This window comes from Rattus norvegicus, chromosome 18 (genome assembly GCF_036323735.1).
Source record: "Rattus norvegicus strain BN/NHsdMcwi chromosome 18, GRCr8, whole genome shotgun sequence".
Taxonomy (NCBI): domain Eukaryota; kingdom Metazoa; phylum Chordata; class Mammalia; order Rodentia; family Muridae; genus Rattus; species Rattus norvegicus.
In genome coordinates, this window is record NC_086036.1 from 76,557,729 (window position 1) to 76,574,315 (window position 16,587).

A 16,587-nucleotide genomic window follows, 5' to 3' on the forward strand; every position below is an offset into this window, starting at 1 on the left:
AAAATGTTTTTTACAAGAATGTGAGTTTTTCATAATAATTTTGAAAGAGCACAGAAAGACCATAAAGCATCATGTGCACATGCTTCTTGGCCATGTACATCTTGGCATGTAGCTCTGCAGCACACATGTAAATATGTAGCTGCAACATGATACCCCTGTCCCCTGTGGGTGCTGAATGCCTCACAGGAGTTCTCCACTTGCATGCCCACACCTGTAGATTAACTGTCAAATAATTCTCTACCTGCAGGTAGGTTTGGAAGTGATGACAAAGGACAGGAACGTGGCCAGCCATGCTCCAGTATAACTAAACCTTTACTAAGAATCTAATGGTTCCAAGTTGTTACATCGAGTATTCAGTTCTTCTGCGCCCAACAGGCATGAGCAAGTGGGGCAGTGGGGGGAAGCTTCAAGGTTTACTTTACCAAGTTTTTGTAGTAACAAATACATGGATCAAAATACAGAAGTAAAGAAATGTGTAAATGAATGTATATGCATATGAATAAGTATTTACCCTTCTAGGTGAAGGAGCTAGAAATGCCTGGCAGCACCCCACAGTTGTCACAATTTTCCTAGGCCAAGGCTGAGTTAGCCACACTGCGCTATTCCTTCTGGAGCAGGGGCTTATCAGCTCTAGCTGACCTGCCATAGGCATGGGAGCTTGCACAGACCAGCCCACCAGCACAGGTAGGTGCTGCACGAGAGAGCGAAGACTGTGACACACTCTGCAGCTCCTGCTTCCTCCGTTAGAGCCTCTGTGTGAATGGACTCTAGACTGAATTGTCGTCTCTAAACCAAGGGCCATCACCCTTAACTTCTACAAATAATGAAAATCTTATATTAACCAACTATTTACCTTACCCTGGTAAATGTTCCTTCAAAACTATGAATATCCAGTTGTGGCTTCTGAGCATAAACATAGGCACTGATAGAAAAAAGGTCCTGGAATATAGAAAAGAAAAATGAACATCGATCTGACAACTGAACGAACACGTCACAATAACTGTCAACACATGAAGCCTCCACACCACACCCCACCTTCTGATACACGGAAATGAAAAGCACGCTAGCAACAATCTTCATTTCCACACGCACACGAGCATTTACAAGAGTGTGCTTCATTTACTATATCAGACATCAAATGACTGAATAATGACACAATAATGAGAGTGTCATTCGAAGCGTTTCATGATAATTTAAAAATCATTCCAAAGTTCTCAATAATGTAGGAAAGCCTCTGCTATTAGGTCAAGGGCAACATTTGTTCGCATTACTTAAAGGTCATTAAAATACATCCTTAATCATAACATGTGTTTCATTACAAATAAAATTGCCTCTTGTTCAATAAAACTAATTAAATGTAAATGGTATTGTTTACTGCTATATAGATCTTTTGAAATAAATCAGCAAGTCATGATTTATTGAAAATTGCTGGGCCTCATGGTTGTTAATAAATTTGCTTGATCACAAAAGCCAGAAGCGTATTTCCCAAATGTCTGCAGTGTCTGGGAACTGCTGTGCAGAACCACAGCTGCGACTGCAGTGCAGCAGTGCAGCCTCAGCCAATAGGACTGCAGTGCAGCAGTGCAGCCTCAGCCACAGGACTGCAGTGCAGCAGTGCAGCCTCAGCCACAGGACTCCAAGCCCCAGGCTCTGGCCACATCAGTGGCTCAGAGAAAAGAAAGAAAACAAAACAAAGGAAAGAGCTGCAGCTCAAGCAGCTCACTGCACCACACTGCTGAGAGCCTGGAGGAGCACTGCTGGCAGTGTTACCCACACAAAGATCTCCAACCTCATCACTCCTACACAGGAGTTGAAACACGTGACCGCTGTGCCACTGTAAGCTAGGAAACGATGACAGCCTAAACTGCCCACCCACAGTAAGAGCAGAACTTCTTTCCTATGGAACAGAAAATGAGTCCCGTTTTATCAAGGTCCACACAGGAAGGTCAGTTCTTTCCCAGGAAATATTGTTAGTGGACAACCAAATAAAAAATTAAAGTCAGTTCATGAATTACACAATTGTTTCACTCAAAATAATGATTCATACTTCCTATCAAATCATATTAGACATAAAATTTGAAAATATTCTATGAAAGGTATACCTCTTTAAATATGGCACTATATGTACCTTTAAAGACTTTTAAATATAAATTATCACATATATTTTCCATTAATAAACATATTGTCCATGAAGAGAACGTCCTTCTAACACTGAATATATTAAAGCATGACTTCCTAAGGTGGTGAAAAGAGAAGTCAAAGCTAGACAGGAAATGGTATACTGATTTTTTGAACTATCTTCATATGTATGCACTACACATAATTAACATATAAAGCTCCGTGTTTTGATTTATATATCCACCTATGCTTCCCATCACAAGAGTACAGCACTGCACCCCACTGTTGTCTCCCTCCACCCTAACTCATTTTCCTCTACGTCCATCCTGCACCTCTACCTCCGTCCTCCAGCTCAACATCCTTCAGCTCTGCTCCCCTCCCCGTACCCTACCCGCCTCGGCCTCTGCATCTTTCCAGCTCCATTCTCCCCTCACCCACTCCCACCTCACAGGACCGGCAGCAGTGTGTCTCTAGACCAGACCATCAACATTAAAACAATAACACCAAAAGAAATGGCTGTTTTAATTCATGAAACTCTCACCACAGTAGAACATAGAATTTACATAGCCTGTGTGAGCATTTCTTCTAGGCTCTGCCTAACAGTTACCTAGCAACAGCCAGGTCAGAGCCTGGTTTGTTATTTAAAACAAACAAACAAACAAACAAACCAAAAAACTCAACAAACTGGCCTCTAGCTAGGTCTCCCTGACACCCCCATCTCTCCCTCCCTCTCTGTCCCCCTTCCCCCCCACTCCCACCTTTCTCTCTCTCTCCTCCCCCTTTTCCCCCTCTGTCTCTCCATATGTTTCCTGCCCTTCCTCCCCCCTCCCCTATCCCCTCTCTCTCTGCCTCTACTCCTTTATCATGCCCCCAAAATAAACTTATTTTATACTAGACCTGTCCTATGGCTGGTACGTCAGCATGGGCCATAAAATTTATCAGTCTGATTCTCTGCTCCTAGGCCATAACCACACAATTTCAGCTCCAGAAAATAACCCATCTCTTATTACCACTGAGGTGAGAGTTGTGTTTTGTACAGACACTAGTTAGAGTAGATGTTTAGTATGGAAGATAGAAATTACTTCAAAATAATGTAGACTATAGAAGTAGGTATAGTCTAGGCACGAAATAAAGAACAGTATTCACTTTTTAGAAAAATGTTAAGAGGCTGGTAGACCATACAGCAAACTACCATTACATTACATTACATTAAATCTTACATTAAAAAATGACCCAAAACACACGTACTTAACTGTCCCTATGGGAAAGGGTATTTGTGCCACTCTCCTAACTGTGAGGTGCCGAGCAGAACCAGGAGGCAGTTTCTCCTATGTTATTACGCACAGCATGTTCAATGGATAAACTGCTATTAAAGTCAAGGGAAAATGACCCTGATCTATTTTCTGAAGGAATGGTCCCTAAGAAAGACGGCAGAGGAGAGACTAGAGATGACGCCTCTGACACAGAGAGACTGCCTGGCCTGGGCAAGTACAGTATTCTTCCAGGAACCCCTTACAACAAGCCAAGCCTCAAGAAACAAAGGCCTGTTTTCAACTTAGATATAATGAGCAGTAGTATGTATCCTGTGTAGTCCACTTGCTTCTGGTAAAAAATTAATGGACTTTTCTAAGCTGTGTTGAGTCGACTAATATGAGACCTGCTTTCTCAGTGAAAAACAACTGTACAAATGGATTAAAAATAGGAAGCAGCCATATTCATATTCATACAGGGACACAATGGGGAGGACAGACATACAGCTATGTGCCCAGTCCTTTATCATGAAGCAGCAGTTCACAGCCAGGAGAGGCTGCCCAGCAGGAGGGGCACAGCTGATGCAAGACTGAGCTCAGGAAAACTATGATAAGGAAGCCTGCAGTAGCTGGGAGGAGGGGGAGACAAAGAACTGTACAAGTCTGCAGAGGACTCACTGGAGTCTGTCTGTCACCCACAGTGACAGTAAGTACACACAGTAGAAAGCAACTGACCAGGCACTTGTTAACCCCCAAAATCACCCTCTTTAGAAGCTGCAGAGCTCACAAGAGGTCAGGTTTTGAGGGAGGTACCTTCAAGCAAAGAAGGAAATTAGTAGACCCCAGAGTGAGCTTGTCTTAGCCTGGGATTAAACCATCATGGCAGCTCAAAGGAGCCATCCTAAGACATTTCAGAACAAGCCCTTACAATACTATGTTGATCTACAAGTTTTTAAACCAAGAATGTACTAAATGAACCAAGAGTGTTAAGAGGCACTGAAGGAAAAAATTTCTGAGCATTGACTATAACTTTTATAATATCCAGCATTACAAATAAATAAATCCCACTAGACATGCAAAGCAGTCAAGTGTGACCTGTGACAAGGACTAAATTTTTCAAATAGAGACATACCCAAAAATGACACAAATAATGAAATTACTAGTTTCAGAATTATCAGGCACTGATGAAAGATCCAATCAGCTCTATAGCTAGTAAAGAAACTCAATTCTTAATTAAATACTTTCCAGAGAGCTAAACTCTAGGACCAGATAGTTTCAAAGGTAAATCTGTTCAAACACATAAAAAGCAGTAGTGTTTATCTGATGCCAACTATTTTAATATTACATGAGGCAAAGAGACTCTATAAAATAGTTTATGGGCAGCTGATCCCTTACTATGAAATAAAAGACATTAAATAAAACTAGTATGAACCAATGTCCTTTGATATATGTGTGCATATACACAGTCTCCCCCCACTCCCAGGCAAATAAATAGATATCAAGTGCTATAATGTATGAAAAAGGAGAAAATGAGATTTATCCCATTTTATGGGTGGTATGATAACAAAGCCAGTAAAAAAAAAAAAAAGGCAACATTATGTATTAATATGCTAATAAGGGAAAAACACAGGATCATGGAAAGATACAGAAAAGCCTCAAAAGAATATAATGCCCATTTGTTACTGTAGGCCTCAGTCTGCCCAACTATTTAGAAAGGAGCTAAAACTGAACTGTAGGAGGCTTTATGGACAGACGATAAAAGCAGCACTCTTCAGGAACTCGTGAAACATGTTCCCAGCTTCAAAAGCAAGTCACTTCCCTTAGCTTTGGCAAAAGGGTCTCCTGTTGTTGCATATCAAAGCTCATGCTGGCCTCCAGACTCCCTCAGTGTCTATCACGGGAACTATTCTACACGTCAGAGGCTCACCTTGTCCCCTACCTTAAACTCACTCCAGATCCTGGGCTTCTCTTCTTGCAGCTACCATCCTTCTTAGAAGCTGGCAGTTCTTACTGGTCTCTCATTTGCAAGTACTATTCTCCCCTGCTATGCTCTATCTCCATCTCTTGCTATCCTGCCATCCCCACTGTTCTCCCCCTCTCTCCTGCTTCCCTGGCCCTGGCCATATCCGGTCTATTACTTTCTCTCTCTGCTCCTGACTATGCTAGAGGCCTCTGGTTTTACCCATTATACAGTGCAGTCTTGTCAGCAGTTTCTCAAGTCTCTGAGCAAAACAGACTGGGAAAAACTTTCTCACCCTGATCAACAGCATCCATGAATAATGAAAGACTATAGCAGACTGCTGCAGGATATTTGGTCATACTGTCAACCCTGAGACTGTGTTATTTACTGAAAAGAATAGTTTCTAGTTGTGGTGTGGCCCAACCTTAGCGCATACCTTTGATCCCTTTGGCTGGGATACAAACACACCCTTAGTACACAAACAATCCCAAACAATGAAGGTAAAGTTTGGAGAAGAAAGCTCCCATGAGATATCTGATTGAGTAGTAGACACAGTGATGGATCAGAGAAAGATTTGACAGAATAAGATACACCCAATCTCATGGGAACACAGAGGAAAAGCAATGAGGGAGCAATGCAGAAAGACAGAGGAGGCAATTTTACTAAGAGTTTTCCAGAGATAGGATGAAGAGAGAACAAGCTAGACACCAGTGAAAACAGAATAAACGAGAGAATGAGAAGGAGCCAGAAGATTAGAACAAATTGCCAAAGTCAGCCATGAGGCCAAGCAGACAACTCAAGTGAGGCTGAGAGAGAAAAGGCAGATTGAATCAGTCTGAACCAGAACAGCTGTGCTAAGCCAGCCAGGCAGAGATTAGAAAGAACCAGGAAGGGGTGGGCTTATTCAGTAGTAAGTCTCAGAGGCTGTAAACATTCGAGGACTAGACTAGATTGTACAGAGGCTAGAAGCTTCCAGGACTAGGCCTAGGTTAGCAGACAGGGAGTGAAACTGTGAGATGACAGTTACATCAGGAGAATGAAAGATACACCAGTTGGGGATTTAGCTCAGTGGTACAGTGCTTGCCGAGCAAGCACAAGGCCCTGGGTTCAATCCCCAGCTCCGAAAAAAAAAAAAAAAGAAAGAAAACAAAAGAAAGATACACCAGACAGAAACTAAAATGCATCTCTGGTCCTCAACTGCAGGTGAGGATGAAGTGTTACATCACATGTTTGGTTCTGAATAAGGGGGGGAGAAGATACACATTTGGAGGTTAGAGGTCAAGATTTAATGTTGTTCCTTAGTAGCTTAGTTTCCCGTTTTTGGAAAGAGTGTCTCAGTTGAGCTCAAGGGCTCTGCCTGCCTCTGTCTTCCTGGCACATAGACTATAAGTGCAGGCCTGTCTTTTTACACGGGTGTCAAAGATCAACAGGTTTAAAAACACTGGTTACTGGTTCCTGTCTACAACCTGATAGTAAAACCCACCTACTGAACACACCACTTATCTATGTCATCAAACATGGAGGAATTTAACTAATGTCCAACGAGAAACTTCACTCCTACTAACATTCCCTGGGGCTGCAAGGTACCCTGCATGCTACTGGAGGTGAAAATTAATCACCAGTGTCTCCCATCTACAAACCCTGTGACTAAACTGAGAGGACTTAGCCAGAGCCAGGCTGACTCCATGACAGGCTACAAAGGGCAGTTTGGGAGACTAGGCCTAAGTTTCTGTTTTCCAGAAATGAGAACCCAGATCCAGGAACCTGTGGTCAATCAACCATAGCCACAGGCAGCCAATCTGAGGACACCTTGTCATCTGACCTGAGATAAGAATAGGTAGCTAGAATGAGTATGTGACACCCCACCCCCCACCCCGGGAAGTCTCCAGAGTCTAACCAATTGTATAATCCATCAGAATCCTAGAGATAGAACTAACCAGCCAAACTGAAAGGGCACACAGCCCTCCCTGGAATTCCCCTGACTGACAATAAAAGCTGCGTCTGAGAACACACTAGGGGTCTCCATTCCCAAATGGGGAGACCCCGCATGCAGGGAATTCAGCTGAATAGAGGCTCGTGGCTTCTGCACACTATGTGAGTCTGGGGAATCATTCTTTAGTGACTCTTAACCCTTAACAGAATAGCAACCCGACAGCCAGACACACTGGTACACTAGTGGCATAAATGTTCTGGGAGTAACTAACCACTTTCCTATTGGATTTGGAGCCTACTCCGTAGATGAACCCATACCTGACACCGTGAAAGTGGTCAAAGAACTGAGATGAGACAGGTCACAGGGAAAGCAGCTACTATGATAAAGGAAGACTCTTCCACTCCCGCGGATCCCGGCCCACAGCAGCTCTCTGCCCCCAGACCCTGTGAGAGAGAGACCCAACCGCCTGGTCAGGTGGGCACTCCTGAGGCTGCAGAGCGGAAGAGGCCACCAACACTGCTCACCCCTGCCCACATCTCTGGCCCAAGAGGAAACTGTATAAGGCCTCTGGGCTCCCGTGGGGGAGGGCCCAGGAGCGGCAGGACCCCTGTGCCTGAGACACCACCAGAACCAGAAGGAAACAGACCGGATAAACAGTTCTCTGCACCCAAATCCCGTGGGAGGGAGAGCTGAACCTTCAGAGAGGCAGACAAGCCTGGGAAACCAGAAGAGACTGCTCTCTGCAAACACATCTCAGACGCCAGAGGAAAAAGCCAAAGACCATCTGGAACCCTGGTGCACTGAAGCTCCCGGAAATGGCGGCACAGGTCTTCCTGGTTGCTGCCGCTTGAGAGCCCGAGGGCAGCACCCCACGAGCGAACTTGAGCCCCGGGACCACAGGTAAGACCAACTTTTCTGCTGCAAGAAAGCTGCCTGGTGAACTCAAGACACAGGCCCACAGGAACAGCTGAAGACCTGTAGAGAGGAAAAACCACACGCCGGAAAGCAGAACACTCTGTCCCCATAACTGACTGAAAGAGAGGAAAACAGGTCTACAGCACTCCTGACACACAGGCTTATAGGACAGTCTAGCCACTGTCAGAAATAGCAGAACAAAGTAACACTAGAGATAATCTGATGGCGAGAGGCAAGCGCAGGAACCCAAGCAACAGAAACCAAGACTACATGGCACCATCGGAGCCCAATTCTCCCATCAAAACAAACATGGAATATCCAAACACACCAGGAAAGCAAGATCTAGTTCCAAAATCATTTTTGATCATGATGCTGGAGGACTTCAAGAAAGACGTGAAGAACTCCCTTAGAGAACAAGTAGAAGCCTACAGAGAGGAATCGCAAAGATGCCTGAAAGAATCGCAAAAATCCCTGAAAGAATTCCAGGAAAACATAAATAAACAAGTAGAAGCCCATAGAGAGGAGACACAAAAATCCCTGAAAGAATTCCAGGAAAACATAAATAAACAAGTAGAAGCCCATATAGAGGAGACACAAAAATCCCTGAAAGAATTCCAGGAAAACACAATCAAACAGTTGAAGGAATTAAAAATGGAAATAGAAGCAATCAAGAAAGAACACATGGAAACAACCCTGGATATAGAAAACCAAAAGAAGAGACAAGGAGCTGTAGATACAAGCTTCACCAACAGAATACAAGAGATGGAAGAGAGAATCTCAGGAGCAGAAGATTCCATAGAAATCATTGACTCAACTGTCAAAGATAATATAAAGCGGAAAAAGCTACTGGTCCGAAACATACAGGAAATCCAGGACTCAATGAGAAGATCAAACCTAAGGATAATAGGTATAGAAGAGAGTGAAGACTCCCAGCTCAAAGGACCAGTAAATATCTTCAACAAAATCATAGAAGAAAACTTCCCTAACCTAAAAAAAGAGATACCCATAGACATACAAGAAGCCTACAGAACTCCAAATAGATTGGACCAGAAAAGAAACACCTCCCGTCACATAATTGTCAAAACACCAAACGCACAAAATAAAGAAAGAATATTAAAAGCAGTAAGGGAAAAAGGTCAAGTAACATATAAAGGGAGACCTATCAGAATCACACCAGACTTCTCGCCAGAAACTATGAAGGCCAGAAGATCCTGGACTGATGTCATACAGACCCTAAGAGAACACAAATGCCAGCCCAGGTTACTGTATCCAGCAAAACTCTCAATTAACATTGATGGAGAAACCAAGATATTCCATGACAAAACCAAATTTACACAATATCTTTCCACAAATCCAGCACTACAAAGGATAATAAATGGTAAAGCCCAACATAAGGAGGCAAGCTATACCCTAGAAGAAGTAAGAAACTAATCGTCTTGGCAACAAAACAAAGAGAATGAAAGCACACAAACATAACCTCACATCCAAATATGAATATAACGGGAAGCAATAATCACTATTCCTTAATATCTCTCAATATCAATGGCCTCAACTCCCCAATAAAAAGACATAGATTAACAAACTGGATACACAACGAGGACCCTGCATTCTGCTGCCTACAGGAAACACACCTCAGAGACAAAGACAGACACTACCTCAGAGTGAAAGGCTGGGAAACAACTTTCCAAGCAAATGGTCAGAAGAAGCAAGCTGGAGTAGCCATTCTAATATCAAATAAAATCAATTTCCAACTAAAAGTCATCAAAAAAGATAAGGAAGGACACTTCATATTCATCAAAGGAAAAATCCACCAAGATGGACTCTCAATCCTAAATATCTATGCCCCAAATACAAGGGCACCTACATACGTAAAAGAAACCTTACTAAAGCTCAAAGCACACATTGCACCTCACACAATAATAGTGGGAGATTTCAACACACCACTCTCATCAATGGACAGATCATGGAAACAGAAATTAAACAGTGATGTCGACAGACTAAGAGAAGTCATGAGCCAAATGGACTTAACGGATATTTATAGAACATTCTATCCTAAAGCAAAAGGATATACCTTCTTCTCAGCTCCTCATGGTACTTTCTCCAAAATTGACCATATAAAAAACGGACCTCAACAGGTACAGAAAGATAGAAATAATCCCATGCGTGCTATCGGACCACCACGGCCTAAAACTGGTCTTCAATAACAATAAGGGAAGAATGCCCACATATACGTGGAAATTGAACAATGCTCTACTCAATGATAACCTGGTCAAGGAAGAAATAAAGAAAGAAATTAAAAACTTTTTAGAATTTAATGAAAATGAAGATACAACATACCCAAACTTATGGGACACAATGAAAGCTGTGCTAAGAGGAAAACTCATAGCGCTGAGTGCCTGCAGAAAGAAACAGGAAAGAGCATATGTCAGCAGCTTGACAGCACACCTAAAAGCTCTAGAACAAAAAGAAGCAAATACACCCAGGAGGAGTAGAAGGCAGGAAATAATCAAACTCAGAGCTGAAATCAACCAAGTAGAAACAAAAAGGACCATAGAAAGAATCAACAGAACCAAAAGTTGGTTCTTTGAGAAAATCAACAAGATAGATAAACCCTTAGCCAGACTAACGAGAGGACACAGAGAGTGCGTCCAAATTAACAAAATCAGAAATGAAAAGGGAGACATAACTACAGATTCAGAGGAAATTCAAAAAATCATCAGATCTTACTATAAAAACCTATATTCAACAAAACTTGAAAATCTTCAGGAAATGGACAATTTCCTAGACAGATACCAGGTATCGAAGGTAAATCAGGAACAGATAAACCAGTTAAACAACCCCATAACTCCTAAGGAAATAGAAGCAGTCATTAAAGGTCTCCCAACCAAAAAGAGCCCAGGTCCAGACGGGTTTAGTGCAGAATTCTATCAAACCTTCATAGAAGACCTCATACCAATATTATCCAAACTATTCCACAAAATTGAAACAGATGGAGCACTACCGAATTCCTTCTACGAAGCCACAATTACTCTTATACCTAAACCACACAAAGACACAACATAGAAAGAGAACTTCAGACCAATTTCCCTTATGAATATCGACGCAAAAATACTCAATAAAATTCTGGCAAACCGAATTCAAGAGCACATCAAAACAATCATCCACCATGATCAAGTAGGCTTCATCCCAGGCATGCAGGGATGGTTTAATATACGGAAAACCATCAACGTGATCCATTATATAAACAAACTGAAAGAACAGAACCACATGATCATTTCATTAGATGCTGAGAAAGCATTTGACAAAATTCAACACCCCTTCATGATAAAAGTCCTGGAAAGAATAGGAATTCAAGGCCCATACCTAAACATAGTAAAAGCCATATACAGCAAACCAGTTGCTAACATTAAACTAAATGGAGAGAAACTTGAAGCAATCCCACTAAAATCAGGGACTAGACAAGGCTGCCCACTCTCTCCCTACTTATTCAATATAGTTCTTGAAGTTCTAGCCAGAGCAATCAGACAACAAAAGGAGATCAAGGGGATACAGATCGGAAAAGAAGAGGTCAAAATATCACTATTTGCAGATGACATGATAGTATATTTAAGTGATCCCAAAAGTTCCACCAGAGAACTACTAAAGCTGATAAACAACTTCAGCAAAGTGGCTGGGTATAAAATTAACTCAAATAAATCAGTTGCCTTCCTCTATACAAAAGAGAAACAAGCCGAGAAAGAAATTAGGGAAACGACACCCTTCATAATAGACCCAAATAATATAAAGTACCTCGGTGTGACTTTAACCAAGCAAGTAAAAGATCTGTACAATAAGAACTTCAAGACACTGAGGAAAGAAATTGAAGAAGACCTCAGAAGATGGAAAGATCTCCCATGCTCATGGATTGGCAGGATTAATTTAGTAAAAATGGCCATTTTACCAAAAGCAATCTACAGATTCAATGCAATCCCCATCAAAATACCAATCCAATTCTTCAAAGAGTTAGACAGAACAATTTGCAAATTCATCTGGAATAACAAAAAACCCAGGATAGCTAAAACTATCCTCAACAATAAAAGGACTTCAGGGGGAATCACTATCCCTGAACTCAAGCAGTATTACAGAGCAATAGTGATAAAAACTGCATGGTATTGGTACAGAGACAGACAGATAGACCAATGGAATAGAATTGAAGACCCAGAAATGAACCCACACACCTATGGTCACTTGATTTTTGACAAAGGAGCCAAAACCATCCAATGGAAAAAAGATAGCATTTTCAGCAAATGGTGCTGGTTCAACTGGAGGTCAACATGTAGAAGAATGCAGATCGATCCATGCTTATCACCCTGTACAAAGCTTAAGTCCAAGTGGATCAAGGACCTCCACATCAAACCAGACACACTCAAACTAATAGAAGAAAAACTAGGGAAGCATCTGGAACACATGGGCACTGGAAAAAATTTCCTGAATGAAACACCAATGGCTTATGCTCTAAGATCAAGAATCGGCAAATGGGATCTCATAAAACTGCAAAGCTTCTGTAAGGCAAAGGACACTGTGGTTAGGACAAAACGGCAACCAACAGATTGGGAAAAGATCTTTACCAATCCTACAACAGATAGAGGCCTTATATCCAAAATATACAAAGAACTCAAGAAGTTAGACCGCAGGGAAACAAATAACCCTATTAAAAAATGGGGTTCAGAGCTAAACAAAGAATTCACAGCTGAGGAATGCCGAATGGCTGAGAAACACCTAAAGAAATGTTCAACATCTTTAGTCATAAGGGAAATGCAAATCAAAACAACCCTGAGATTTCACCTCACACCAGTGAGAATGGCTAAGATCAAAAACTCAGGTGACAGCAGATGCTGGCGAGGATGTGGAGAAAGAGGAACACTCCTCCATTGTTGGTGGGATTGCAGACTGGTAAAACCATTCTGGAAATCAGTCTGGAGGTTCCTCAGAAAATTGGACATTGAACTGCCTGAGGATCCAGCTATACCTCTCTTGGGCATATACCCAAAAGATGCCCCAACATATAAAAGAGACACGTGCTCCACTATGTTCATCGCAGCCTTATTTATAATAGCCAGAAAATGGAAAGAACCCAGATGCCCTTCAACAGAGGAATGGATACAGAAAATGTGGTACATCTACACAATGGAATATTACTCAGCTATCAAAAACAACGAGTTTATGAAATTCGTAGGCAAATGGTTGGAACTGGAAAATATCATCCTGAGTGAGCTAACCCAATCACAGAAAGACATACATGGTATGCACTCATTGATAAGTGGCTATTAGCCCAAATGCATGAATTACCCTAGATCCCTAGAACAAACGAAACTCAAGACGGATGATCAAAATGTGAATGCTTCACTCCTTCTTTAAATGAGGAAAAAGAATACCCTTGGCTGGGAAGGGAGAGGCAAAGATTAAAACAGAGACTGAAGGAACACCCATTCAGAGCCTGCCCCACATGTGGCCCATGCATATACAGCCATCCAATTAGACAAGATGGATGAAGCAAAGAAGTGCAGACCGACAGGAGCCGGATGTAGATCGCTCCTGAGAGACACAGCCAGAATACAGCAAATACAGAGGCGAATGCCAGCAGCAAACCACTGAACTGAGAATAGGTCCCCCGCTGAAGGAATCAGAGAAAGAACTGGAAGAGCTTGAAGGGGCTCGAGACCCCAAAAGTACAACAATGTCAAGCAACCAGAGCTTCCAGGGACTGAGCCACTACCTAAAGACTATACATGGACTGACCCTGGACTCTGACCTCATAGGTAGCAATGAATATCCTAGTAAGAGCACCAGTGGAAGGGGAAGCCCTGGGTCCTGCTAAGACTGAACCCCCAGTGAACTAGACTATGGGCGGAGGGCGGCAATGGGGGGAGGGTTGGGAGGGGGACACCCATAAGGAAGGGGAGGGGGGAGGGGGATGTTTGCCCGGAAACCGGGAAAGGGAATAACACTTGAAATGTATATAAGAAATACTCAAGTTAATAAAAAATAAATAAATAAAAAAAAAAAAAGGAAGACTCTTAATGACATACTGACAGACAGACCCACAGACATTGGCTGGTTGAGTTCATATCTGATGTGAACTCCTTGCAGAACACGGAGACCGACAACTGGACAATGTGCAGAGGATAAAAAATCTGTGAGCACTCAATCTTAAATGAGATGTTTTCATCCCAGTAGCAAAGTGGGAAAAATCAGCTTTCTTCAATGCAGTGTCACTGGGCCCGGAAGCAGTTGGCAAACAAAATACACTGCATGTGCTGTTGTTGCTGTTGCTGTTGTTACTGTTGCTGTTGTTACTGTTGTTGTTGTTGTTGCTGTTGTTGTTGTTTTGCTTTTTTCTCCTTGGGTGGTTGCTTGTTATCTGTAGGATTTTAGTTTTGGTGATTGGTTTTTATTTTTCTTATTAGTTTTTTTGCTTAATTTTAATTTTGGGTTTGTTTTTGTTTTGAGAGAGAAAGAGGAGGAACATGCAGTTGGGAGGGTAGAGAGGTTGGGAGCATCTACAAGGAATTAAGAAAAGGGACAAATCAAAAGACATTGTATGGAAAAACTTAACATAAACTTTTGGGAATGGTGGATGACTATATGCTATATAAAAACAGAACAGAAATGATCTCTCAGGATGAACGTTCTGTTCATCCGCCCTCTCAGTAGAGGACACTGTACACACAAGCATCACATGCTTTCAATGACACACATACCAACAAGAAATGGCAAAGGTGAGGAAGACCAGATGACTAAGTAAGAAATATAGACGTCTAGTACACAAAGGATGGAAGTCTAGTCGTTATATAATCAAGATTCAAACAATGAACTATCCATATTCTCTACCCAGTCAACATCTTTTCTTCTGCATCTCATGATAGATCTTCTAAAAGAAAATTCCCACTGATTCTATATGTCTAATTTTATATGTCTGGCCAGAACGTTCTGATGGCTTAAGATGTAAATACAAAATCATTAAGATTATATTACCCCATAATTCTATCTAAGGCTTTGTTTAAGGGAGGAAGACATTATTTACCTGCCTTCTCTCAATGTTTACATTTTACAACTAAGTTAAAAATGTAAAGTTTCCCTTCTCCCCACTGCGCCAGACCAGCAGAAGCGGCTGGCGAATTAACTGCAAAGGGCGGCTCCAACTCAAGGCCAGGAGCCGAGTGTGCCTCACATGGGAGTTGCGTGCACCTCACATGGGCCAGGCTCATTTTTCTGGCACCAGAGGTAAAAATGTGTTTTCCAGTTTTAACATGCTGGGGTAAAAATCATGGAGGAGGAGAGCACGCCAGTGACTATGGGACAATCTATCATATAGGAAGGAATAAGAAAGCCTGGCTAAGGTCCAACTGGTTCTGGCAAAGATATAAAGGAAATATAAAAGGAACAAATCCCAGTTTAGAAATTACCTTAAATACAGGCAACACCAAAATACCCAAGAAAGCAAAATTTGTCCAAGTCTCAGCCATTTAACTTCCACAGTCCAACACACAGAGAAGAAAGCACCTGCCACCAAAGATATGGTGTACTGTGAAGATTCTAAGCTATGTAGTAAGCAGCTATTCTTCCCCAAGAAGCCTTTCTTCTCACGACAATTTCAATCCTTCTGTCCACAGAAGGAGAGCAAACCATGGAAGGAGACAAAGCTGCCTGTGTTCAGGTTGGTGCTATACATAAATAAAAACAAAAATATAAACAACACATAGACAACAACTATTATAACTGTAGGGCTTTATTTTTTAAGTAAGAAGGACGTTGGGAAGAGAAGGGAGGAAGGGAAAAATCAGGTGTACTAGCAAAAGAGATTCTTGACCTCTATGGAAGCTGCTTTAGAAGTTACGCAATCCACAAACACCTACACCCCTGTGGTCTCTAGTTTCTCCCTGCAGCGTCCTGGACAGTGCAAGGGGACCCGCTCAACAATTGTGAAGCTGTGGTCTCACTCTCTCCCCCTCCCCTCAGCATAAGAAACACAGCAGCACCCACTTCCTCTTACTCGATGTCCCTGTCCTCAGAAGGTAGAGCTGCGGGCAAAAGACTTAGCTCAAGGACTAGGCTCAGTCAAGGTCTGAGCTCTATTCTCCCAGAATACTTTAACCTGCTACCAAGTGAACAACAATTCCCAGCAACAGACTCTCTTGTCTGTCCCAACTTTACAGATTACTCAACTGAGAGATTTTAAGACAGATAAAAATATAGACAGCCTAAGTGTCAGATCAGTAGGAACATTTCAAACTACCTAAAATAGGCTGTGCACCAGAAACCACTTCATTTTAATGGCCTCGAGGAGTAAGAAACTGACAGATCACAGGCTTAATGTGTTCAAATTCGTCCACTAATATCAATGGAAACTTCCTCACCACCCCGGTACTACT

The 16,587-nt window shown here is 42.1% G+C and overlaps 1 protein-coding gene across 7 annotated transcripts in view; it reads right to left on the reverse strand.

Moving 5' to 3' along the window:
- Atp9b (ATPase phospholipid transporting 9B (putative)) overlaps positions 1-16,587 on the reverse strand; it is a 192,111-nt gene that overhangs the window by 105,908 nt on the left and 69,616 nt on the right. For all 7 annotated transcript variants that reach the window (NM_001106130.1, XM_006254983.4, XM_017600875.3 and 4 more), the window contains one exon: positions 859-939. In NM_001106130.1, coding sequence (NP_001099600.1) covers positions 859-939 — 81 coding nt within the window. The remainder of the gene's footprint in view (positions 1-858; positions 940-16,587) is intronic.